Source organism: Nicotiana tabacum, chromosome 18 (assembly GCF_000715075.1).
Source record: "Nicotiana tabacum cultivar K326 chromosome 18, ASM71507v2, whole genome shotgun sequence".
NCBI lineage: Eukaryota > Viridiplantae > Streptophyta > Magnoliopsida > Solanales > Solanaceae > Nicotiana > Nicotiana tabacum.
The window spans coordinates 123,516,373-123,526,504 of record NC_134097.1 but is presented as its reverse complement, the minus strand read 5'-3'; the positions used below and the strand labels follow the sequence as shown (position 1 = coordinate 123,526,504).

The 10,132-nt window shown below is 36.1% G+C and overlaps 1 protein-coding gene across 1 annotated transcript; it reads left to right on the top strand.

Moving 5' to 3' along the window:
• Window positions 1–4,134: 4,134 nt before the first annotated feature.
• On the top strand, window positions 4,135–9,434 carry LOC107773382 (CRS2-associated factor 2, chloroplastic). Its single transcript, XM_016592807.2, has 6 exons — window positions 4,135–4,955; window positions 6,231–6,358; window positions 6,482–6,707; window positions 7,427–7,554; window positions 8,121–8,274; window positions 8,713–9,434. Exons 1-6 carry the CDS (start codon window positions 4,301–4,303, stop codon window positions 9,120–9,122), a joined length of 1,701 nt encoding a protein of 566 aa, XP_016448293.2. The 5' UTR covers window positions 4,135–4,300; the 3' UTR covers window positions 9,123–9,434.
• Window positions 9,435–10,132: the final 698 nt, after the last annotated feature.

The following is a 10,132-nucleotide window of genomic DNA, read 5'->3' as shown; positions in this document are numbered from 1 at the left end:
TTGGCGATTTGATTGCACAGTTAAGTTCGTAGGATATTGTTGAGTTAGTTTATGTGTTTGGTTAGGAGCCCCGAGGGCTCGGAAGTGTTTCGGAGGTGTCTCGAAGTGATTTCGGACTTAGGAAAATTGCAGAAAATTGCAGAAACAGTACCCATGAATAGTACCCCGTGAACAGTAGCCACGAATAGTACCCCGTGAACAGTACCTATGAATAGTACCCATGAACAGTACCCCGTGAATAGTGTAGTGAACAGTACCCGAACGTGTGAACAGTGCCCCCGACATTTTCTGGACAGATTCTTAAGTTGGGAAAATGGATCCCATTTTCCATTTTTATCAAAATGGAGCTCGGGAAAGGCGATTTTCGGGAGATTTTCAGATAAAACAACGGGGTAAGTGTTCTTAACTTAATAAAAATCTTGAAAACCCTCTTGATTTAATTTGAAGATTTGAGGATCGAGTTGATGTCGGATTTTGGTAAAATTAGTATGGTTGGACTCGTGGTTGGATGAGGTTTCATATTCCATAATTTTTGTCGTGTTCCGAGACGTGGGCCCACGGGCGAAATTTTAGTGCAATTTCGATTTTTTAATGGAAAATGTAGAATTTCATATGGAATTAATTCCTATAATTTTTATTGACTGAATGGAATTGTTTATGACTAAAGTTGAGAATTTCGGGCACGAATTCGCGAGGCAAAGGCTTGTTGAAATTTTGAATTGGTTGCAAAGCGAGGTAAGTGTTTGGTCTAACCTTAGCTTGAGGGATTAGGAGCTGTGTCTTATTTGCTAGATGTTAATTGTGGTGTACGACGTATAGGCATGGTGACGAGTATCTATACATTGGTGTCAAGCATGTTCGTGAGTCTTGTATTATAATTGTTATTACTCTATTGTGGTTTATTGCGCTTCATATGTTATCATCACCATTGTTCCCCTGTCGGGATGTTTGTTTGATAGTATTGTTCCCTTGCCGGGATGTTTGTTTTGATATTATTGTTCCCTTGCCGGGATGTTTGTTTGATATTATTGTTCCCCTGCCGGGATATTTGTTTGATACTATTGCTCCCTTTGCCGGGATGTTTGTTTTGATAGTATTGTTCCCTTGCCGGGATGTTGTTGAAATATCATTGTTCCCTTGCCAGGAAGTTGTTATATTGCTATTGTTCCCTTGCCGGGATTCCTTGTGATTATTGTTGGCTTGTAACTGGGAGCGGGTGGTACGCCTACCACAAGATATAATGAAATGAGAGCGAGTGGTACGCCTACCACAAGATATAATGAAATGGGAGCGGGTGGTATGCCTACCACAATATATAATGAAATAGGAGCGGGTGGTACGCCTACCACAAGATATAATGAAATGGGAGCAGGTGGTACGCCTACCACGAGATACATGAAATGGGAGCGGGTGGCACGTCTGCCACGAGATACAGGAAATGGGATCGGGTTGCACGCCTGCAACAAGATGTGAAAAGAAAGTGAAATTTGCCTTTGTTTTCCTTATTCTTGTTTGTGGTTGGATTTTGATTCCTTTATAATTCTCTTGATATTCTGTTTTTACCTTCTTTTTATATATTTTCAATACTCCAAATTTCAACAATTGTTACATTTTTTAACTCAATTGATTTCCCAACTAAATTTTCCTTAAACCGTTTGAGGTTGTACTTTACTTAAAAAGGAATTTCTACTATGTTTTGATTTATTGATTTCTCGTATTAAAAGTAAAGGATTCATTCGATATTGTACTTTAATTAAAAAGGGTATCGTCTTTATCAAATGATTTCTACAAATAACTTCATCTTTTCTTGTTGATTTTCTAATTGGGTTGGAAGCTGTACTCTACTTTATGTTAAGTGAATGAGGCGTCACAAGGTGACATTTACTTGAAAGAATTATATTCGAAAGATGCTTATTTGAAAGATATTTTATTTAAAGGAAATATATTCTAAATATATTCATTGAAAAGTATATTATCTTAGAGATTATTAATTGAAGGATTTATAGGCGAAAGATTTACATTTGAAGGACTTGATAAATTGATTGCACTTGTGTCTATTATTTGTTGAGAAACATTTATGGTGTTCTTGTTGCCTACTATTTATATCACTGGTTGATCATTGTTGACATCATTGTTATCTGCTTCCTATTATTTTGTATGCTATATTGCACAGGTTTATTTGGTAGTCTGGTCCTAGCCTCGTCACTACTTCACCGAGGTTAGGTTAGGCACTTACCAGCACATGGAGTCGGTTGTGCTGATACTACACTCTGCACTATGTGCAGATACTGATACCGGAGTGCTTGGACCGCAGTGAGGGTGCTGTCTTCAGCCCACACAGGCGACACGAGGTAGTCCTGCAAACGTCCGCAGGCCTTGGCGTCACCTCCTATCCTTTCCTTTATCTTGTTTCCTTTATTCATTTCAGAAACAGTATTTTTTTCATCTTTCAGACTTTGTATGTAGTATTCTTAGACCGTCTGTGAAGCTGTGACACCAAATTCTGGGTAGGATTGTATTTAGACTTCCGCAGTTTTGTATTAAGATAAATTGTCAGATTTTGTCTTCCGCTTAATTATTTTTGCTATTTGCATGATATCTACTCATCACTGATAATGGTTTAAAACTGGAAAAGGTTAAGTAATTAGGATAATTTGGCTTGCCTAGCTTTCACCAGTAGGCGCCATCATGACTCTCGAGGGTGTGAAATCCGGGTCGTGACAAGAACGAATAAGAAAAAATTTAGGCGAAATTTTATTAACTTTCCTAGACTGTTAATAATAAGAGAATAATTAAATAGCTATTCCTAAATTATAGGAGAATTAATTAAATAATTATTTCTAAATATTAATGAAATACTCAAATTACTAAGGATTTCGTGCTTTTAATATAGTATAGATATAGATAATAGATAGATAGATATAGATATAGATATAGATATAGATGAGGGATGGTGGTTGAGGCAATTATTTATAGATGTAGCACGTGACCAAATTTACTATTTCGTAAATTTAGATAATAAATTTGGACTACTTCACATTATTCAAAGACAAATTTGGTCATTTTCCCTTGTTAAAAAAAAGCTCACATGCTAAAAAGTTTATGCCGTTAGTTAAAAGGACAAGGCTAGCCTACTTTTGTAACAACAAGGTTATATATGACCTCAACTATTAATTTTGAGAGTAAATTTGAGCAATTTTTTAAATTCAAGGGCAAATTATGACTATTTGGTAAAAAATAATACTTCTACGTTTTATGTGACACATTTTTTCTTTTAGTTTGCCACAACAAGAATGGCATCTTTATATATTTAGAAACAACTTAATTATAAAATTATTATTTTATCCTTAACAAAATAATTTATAAATCAAACAAATATTTGTAGTCTATTTTAAACCATAAATTTAAAAAGAAATCCCCTTAATTCATGCCTGGTACATTGCCACATAAATTAGGATAAACACATTAGTACTCAGAGCCTGTTTGGCCATGAAATTTCTTTCACTTTTTTTCGAATTTTTTTTATTTTTTTTCAAAATCAGTGTGTGGCCATAAAATTTTTAATTTTCACTTGAAGATGAAGTTTGGAATTTTTCGAAAGTTTGAAAACTCCAAAAAAGCTATTTTTCAAAATTTTCACTCATATTACTCATAAAAATTGAAAAATAACCCAAATTATATTCATGTCCAAATACAACTCTAATTTCCAAACACCATTTTCACTTAAAATTATTTTTCACCTTTTTAGGAATTTTACAATTCTTATGTCCAAACGCCCACTTAGTACTAGCCCGTTTGGCCAAGCTGCAAAAATCAGCTTATTTTGAGAAGTGCTTTTTTTAAAAGTGTTTTTCTCAAAAGTACTTTCGGTGAGAAGCAGTTTGTGTTTGGTTAATTAGTTTGAAAAGCACTTCTGAGCAGCAATTAGTGTTTGACCAAGTTTTAAAAAACTGCTTCTAAGTGTATTTTTATCAAAAATGTTTCTCAAAAAAATGCTTTTGAAGAGAAGTTACTTTTTTCTGCTTCTCCAAAACTACTTCTGTTTCTTTTCAAAAGCACTTTTTTTCCTTCCAAAAGTTTGGCCAAACACCTTAATTTTTGGCCAAAAGTGCAAAAAATGAAGCTTGGCGAAACAGGCTAGTAGTAAGCATTTTCGCTTGGCTTTGCAGTACGACGTCGGCACAGACAAAAAATCTCTTCTCCCAACTGAAGATTTGATCATCAACTTCCTTCCCTCTCATCTGCTAACACAAAAACCAGAAACACACTTTACGGAACCAAAATCCCCTTTGCTCCTACAATGCCAATTCTAGCCATGTCACTACCAAAACCCAACCTTTTCTCTAATCTTCCCACTGCTCCACCCCCCACCCACAACCCCAACTCAACCCCACTACCTCACCCACCCATCCCTATACCCAAATATCCACCACCCCAAAAGAAACCCCACAATTCTCAAAAACCGCCCAAAAAAACCGCTCCAGCTTTTAAGACTCACCACCACAATTCCAACTACCACAAACCCGTTAAACCGGGTCAAGTCATCACATCCGACGGCGACCGTTCCGTGGTCGTTAAAGATAACGGCGTGTCCTACCGTCTCCCAGGTGCCCCATTTGATTTCCAGTTCAGTTACTCTGAGACTCCAAAAGCTAAACCTGTTGCTATTCGTGAACCGGGTTTTTTGCCTTTTGCTCCTCCTACTATGCCTAGACCGTGGACCGGGAAAGCACCCATGAAGAAATCAAAGAGAAATATTAAGCTTTTTGAGCCGTTGAATCCTCTAGTAGAAAATAATGATGGGATTAAGCGTTATGAAATGTTTAGGGCTTATGAGCTGATGGGAAAGTTTGAAGGGAGGCCAAAGGAAAAGGTGTTGGGTCCCCCATTAACTAAGGAGGAAATCCGTGAGCTATTGAAACCTTGTATAGCTAGTAATCGTCAGGTTAATATTGGTAAGTTTACTTGGAATTTTAGGTAAGGAAATGTGTTTGCAATGAAACCAGACAAATGAATCTTACAGCTTGTTTGGATTGTTGTTACATGTTTCATAATGTATCTTATTGTATTGTACTGTATTGTTTGATGAATACCACATTTGGATAGATTGTATTGTTTGCCGTCGTTTTATGATATCACGCACCAACAATATGAAGAATAAACTTGCAATATTGCCGGTTAGGTAAGGAAATGCGTTTGAAATGAAACAAGACGTGTATGAATCTTAGTTGACAGACTAGTTATGCAGATATTATAATGTAGGAATTTTTATGGGGTAAGTGATAATGTGAAATGCAATGAATAATAGTGTAGGAATTGTTATGCTGCGTACTTGGTGAACATTTTGGTCTTTAGGTGTTCTTATCTAGTTATTGCTAATACACATATTCTTACTCCACATTCTATCATGCATAAAGTATTACATACATTTCTGCATAATTTATGCCAGTATTAGCAATGCAAAGTTTAATACTTTCAACAATGCATTAGTTATAGTGATTACTACTCCTAACTAAAGCTTCGTTAGTGATCCAGAGATAATTTTATCTTATGTGGTCAACCAAATTTTTGTATTATTTATGCGGGATTTATGCTAGGGTTGTTTGTGTTTATGTGGTCAATCAAACTTCCGCCAAGTTATTATGCTTACTCGCTAGTGCTATGTCACTTTTGCTTCTTAGCCGCCTGCATGTCCCTTCGTTCCCTCTGCCTTACAAGAACTTATAAGAATACCTAAGCCAGATTAGTGGTTTTTGCAAACCAACCCAAAACTGATTTGGGATTGAGACATAATAGATAGTTATTGATTGTTGTTGTTGAATGGTGAACTTTTGTTTTTGTATTGCTGCTTTTTTTTGCTGCCAAAGCTCAATTTTGCTCATGTATATTTTGGAATGTTGAGCCAATTAAAAAAAAGAAATAGGCAAAGTGTTTTTTTTTGTTTTTTTTTTTGGGTTGGGGGCGGGGAGAGGGAGGGGAAGGAGCTTCTGAGGTCAACTTGATTGCTAATTGTTGATAGCATCTTGTTTTATCTAAGGACTTGTGAAGGATTTTATTTAAGTTGGATTGTTCTGAATCCATTGCCCGATTTTGCACATGCTCTGCTTGCTAATTCAGAACGACTTTTCTTCATTCTTCCATTCATTTTGTACTTTTTCCTCTCTCAAAATTTTGAGCATGCAACAATTTGTGCTTTTGGAATTTTCTTATTGAATCTTTGAATTTAATAGGTCGGGATGGATTGGTACATAACATGTTAGAGTTAATACATACCCATTGGAGAAGGGATCCGGTTTGTAAAGTTCGATGTTTAGGTGTCCCCACTGTTGATATGAACAACCTATGCAAATGTCTCGAGGTTATCCATCGATTAAACTATTGTCAAATATTGTTGAATTTTTGGTCATGTCTTTTTATTAAGTTTACTATATACACTCTAAAAGGGTTTCCGGCTTGCCATCTGCATCTTTATCACTATTAGGAGAAGACTGGTGGAAAGATCATACATAGAATGGGTGGTGTAGTTTATCTCTTTCGGGGCAGGAACTATGACCATCGTACTCGTCCAAAGTACCCACTGATGTTATGGAAACCAGCTACACCAGTTTACCCAAAGCTTATACAGGACGCTCCAGAAGGATTGACCAAAGAAGAAGCTGATGAACTGCGAATCAAGGGAAAAAAGCTACCCCCTATCTGTAAATTGGGTACGTCATCTACCTAACCACTCCGACATGTGCTTGTATCTGATTTTAAATTTGAGCTCTGGCTTTCATTCTGCTATTGAGGTTATTGGCAACAACAAACATGTAATATTGTTGGGTCACTTGCAACTGATAGCAGAACATCTGATCATGTTACTGTTAAGTAATGAATCTCCTACATAATGCTGTTCATAGGATGCTCTGCACCACCTTCAATCTTTCCCGTCTTTTTGATAGCCAATATTTATGACCATGTTGAAAATAAAAGCATCTTTATCCACCATCTTTTGCTTCTAGTTCCTGACCACTAACTAATTTTTGTTGAAGGAGAGAGTATCTAGAGCTTTTGTTTTTCTTGAAGCAACTGAATGTATGCCAATGTATCTCTTATTTTCCAATCCGTGAACCTAATAAGTTTAAAAACTTTGTGGGTTGGTTGTCTAAATCTACATAAGACACATTTTGCTATATAAACAAAGTGAAAGACGAGGTCCTCCAATTTCATTTTCGACTGGTCTGTTTAATTAGAAATGTTTATGTGCAGTATCTTTTTTTCCTTGTGTAAACTAGCTTTATATGCATTTCCTGTGGTTATGATCAGTTTTCTGCACTTTCCAACTAGGCAAAGTTTTCACATTTGTATATGTGTGTACGTTGGACTTCTCATCGCATTTTCTTGCATTCTGACTCATTTTGAAGAACTTGGGTATCTTCCTTTGCAGCTAAAAATGGAGTCTACCTTACATTAGTTAGAGACGTGAGAAGTGCATTTGAAGCTTCTCCACTTGTGAAGATTGATTGCCGGGGGATGCATGCAAGTGATTATAAGAAGATAGGAGCTAAGTTAAAGGTTTTGTTTATTCCTCGTCTTATTCTTTAATTATACAGTCGCTTGATTTTTATATTGCTGTATAAATCCATGCATGACTTTGGCTTTTGTGGAATTAGGTTCTTGACACGTGCATCATGAGCAATGCAGCAGTATAAAATATTTCTTAAGATCTCTCTTACATATTATTGCACTATTTTACTATCCTTCAGAGGTTATGCAATTATATTACAAGACAAGTAGCAAGATTTAGTAATATAGGAGCTTGCATTGTGTTTGGGCTTGACTTCAGTTATGAAATATTTAGCTAATCAAGCAAGACCCTGTAGCCTCTGAGATATTCCGGTTAAGATTAAGGTTTTTCTTGTGAATTAGAGATTAACAGCTTGTTTGTTTGCAAAGCATCTAAAAGTTTTGTTTCAGTGCAAAACATGACTTGATGGAAATCAGAATTTAATATCCACATTCTATAAGAGAGAAAAGTATCTATCAAATCTTGGGCATACTCGAACAGCTCTTCTGTTTTTTGGGTACTTCTGTTCTTTACATTAGATATGGTCTTCACTAATTTCTACTTCCAATGACAGGAATTAGTCCCGTGTGTGCTATTATCATTTGATGATGAACAGATATTGATGTGGAGAGGGAAAGAGTGGAAACCTATGTACGGTAATGCCCCTGCTGTTGTGTCCTCCAGAATAGATGGTGTCACAGATGAAATGAATTCTTCAGAACGTCCAGGTATGCATGGAATACTAACACATTCGCTTACCTTGAATTGGCTTATACATGTAGCTGGTTGTCTGAACAAATTGCCTGTTCTCCACCTTTAACATGCGTGCTGGTAGTTGTTTAATCATATTTGGAGAATAGACACTGTCCACATACAAATACACTGTGATTATACTAGCCTATTATATTGTCTCATCAGAGTTGTGGAGAAACCAGACGAAATACTGCCAGGTTTTAGCCACGGGTCTATGTTTTTCACTGTTTGCATTGCTTGAAGTTGCCTGACATTTAAGTTTTGCTTTGTGCAACTAAGGTTCACATTGCGATAGAAATACTATACTTGCTTACTAAGTCTCACCTCTTTGGAACTTTAGACCTCTTTTTTGCAGACTCTAAATCGATTTTGCTAACTATAGTATTTATATATTTGTTACACTCCCAACGCAGGCACGGCCAAAGATCGTTCTAAAGCAGTTGCGAAAACAGTGAGTTCAAGCCCTAAAATGATGTCCCTGTGGAAGAATGCAGTCAGTTCAGGCAAGGCACTATTACTAGAAGAGATTGATCTGAAACCTGATGATCTATTGAACAAGGTGGAGGAATTCGATAACATTTCCCAGGCCACAGAGCACACATATCCTGCTTTGGTTTTGTCCAGTAAACATATACCTGAACAGTCAGGAGTGATGTGGAAAGGTAGTTCTGATGACGACAATGACAGCGACGATGAGATAAGTGATGATGATTATGAGGATAAATATAACATTAACAACTCAGTTGAAGCATTAGAGTCAAGAGTTCCTAAAGGATTTTTACCAGTTGATTTAATAGTAAAGGAGTTTAGTGATGAGGAGTAAACAAGTAGAAAGAAAATAAAGTAACTTGAATGGTAGGTATAGAGCCACAAGCAGCAAGATTTGTAGAAGAAAATGAAGAATGGAGCAAAAGGATTTGGAGGACTTTCTGCTCTTTTCTTGGTCAATTGTTCTGACATTGGTCTTTCCTCTGCAATTTTGGAAGAATGGTGGATGCCCAAAATGTGGAAGTATGAAATAACGTGCCCAGAATAAAGGGCTCTTATTTTTTCTGTTTTTTTTTATATTATATATCTGTCTGTACAGTTGTATCATGTATAATTTAAGAAATTAACAAGTTGAAAAATTATGCAATAGCATCCATGTAAAATAGTGACCTTGTCCATCTAAGGTTGTGTCATTAGAAAAAATAATAGGGAGCATATGTATGAGATATCCTAATTCCTAACACTTGCCCAGAGTAAGATAAGCATCCCTACCAAAAAATGTGAATTACTTGTGAAAGTGCACAGTTTGCCAATTAATTCGTGAAATTCCATCTTAAAATGCCTGGATTTGTTACTCCATGAAAGAAGAATTAACAATGATATCGTTTCTTAATTTTTACATTAGACATTTATAGATACAGAAACAAACTTTGATGAGACAAGCATTTATCAAGAAAAGTTTGTTCTTATATGGCATTTGAAATTAAATTACGACAATATTTATTAGTATAAGATGTACATTGTGGTATTAAATGTTTGCTTACACCTCTCAACATTTTGCTTCAAATAATTCATATATTGTCTAAGATGGTGTCTAAAGGGGAGCCTTGGAGCAACGATAAATGTCTTCGTGTGACCTATAAGTCACAGGTTCAAGTCGTGGAAGCATCCACTAATGATTGCATTAGGGTAGAGCGTCTATATCACACCTCTTGGGATGCGGCTGGACTGCTTTTTTTTTTTTCTTTCTTTTTTCTAACGATGGTAATATTATTGTTGTGAACCTCATTGGGTACAAAATTAGTAGAGTAGTAATAGGAGTGCGTTTGATAATTTAGTCAAAAG